At 34.7% G+C, this 1,016-nt stretch overlaps 1 protein-coding gene across 1 annotated transcript in view; it reads left to right on the forward strand.

Annotated features, from left to right (window-relative positions):
• The first annotated feature begins 458 nt into the window (after positions 1-458).
• Positions 459-1,016, forward strand: part of LOC107549612 (GTPase IMAP family member 6-like) — a 5,542-nt gene continuing 4,984 nt past the window's right edge. Inside the window, exon 1 of the mRNA XM_016230761.1 lies at positions 459-537. Coding sequence (XP_016086247.1) covers positions 459-537 — 79 coding nt within the window. The remainder of the gene's footprint in view (positions 538-1,016) is intronic.

The following is a 1,016-nucleotide window of genomic DNA, read 5'->3' on the forward strand; positions in this document are numbered from 1 at the left end:
ATCGCAATGAACCACCCCTTTAAAACAACTGTGAAACTACATACTTGAATGTGAAAAAACATTGGTGGACAAAAATAGTGGCTTGACCAATGAAAAATGCTGGCAGAAACTTTCTGTTAAGCATGGCCATTTTTAACTTTAGAAATCTTTACACAAAACGTATACACTAACTTAAAAATGTCACTAGCTTTAGGCTATTTCTAAAAACCTGTCCTACTGGTTTGGTATCTAATTTAAGGTTTCCTTTAGAACTAATCCTTGTCGAGCATAGTTGTCTAAGCAAAGGAATAGACAGGGCAGAACTATACTTTAGAGTGTTTCTAAGTAAACTGACTGTAAGTAAAAAAAAAATTAAAAGTTTTTTTTTTTTTTTACGATTTTTCTAGTTTTGTTAATCTGGGTAACTTGATTCACAGATATTTAAAGTTACATTTGGCTACATTGTATTAGATTGTACAATGAAACTAACCAAGACAAACCCCATCTTGTTCTTCACACTGATTCTGGTATTTCACACTATAGCTGTACAAGCAGAAGGTAATGTACTTGCTCGTTACCGTTAAACCAAAAATGTCAAAGTAATAGTGTACCTGTAGCTCATGATTGTTTTCATTTACTCATCCTGATGTCTTTCCAAACTTCGAATGACTTTCCTTCTTCTGAATTAGTATTTTGGTCTCATTATAAATTTTTAAAAATCCTTACACAAGATCAAATTACTTAAAGGTGCCATAGAATGGAACACTGTATTTACCTTGGCATAGTTGAATAATAACAGTTCTGTACATGGAAATGACATACCGTGAGCCTCAAACACTTCTTGTAAATCTTGTGCATTCAAAAGACCACTGAAAAATAGGCGAATCAGAACATAACACCGACTGTGACGTTACAGTCAGGATCACTAATAGTTATGCCCCCAACATTTGCATAAACCTGCCCATGTTCTATGCCAGCTGCCAGCCGAACCATCAGAAGTTCTGCAGGTATTGTGAAGAAACAAGCGAGGATAATAG

This window comes from Sinocyclocheilus grahami, unplaced genomic scaffold, assembly GCF_001515645.1.
Source record: "Sinocyclocheilus grahami isolate Dianchi unplaced genomic scaffold, SAMN03320097.WGS_v1.1 scaffold377.1, whole genome shotgun sequence".
NCBI lineage: Eukaryota > Metazoa > Chordata > Actinopteri > Cypriniformes > Cyprinidae > Sinocyclocheilus > Sinocyclocheilus grahami.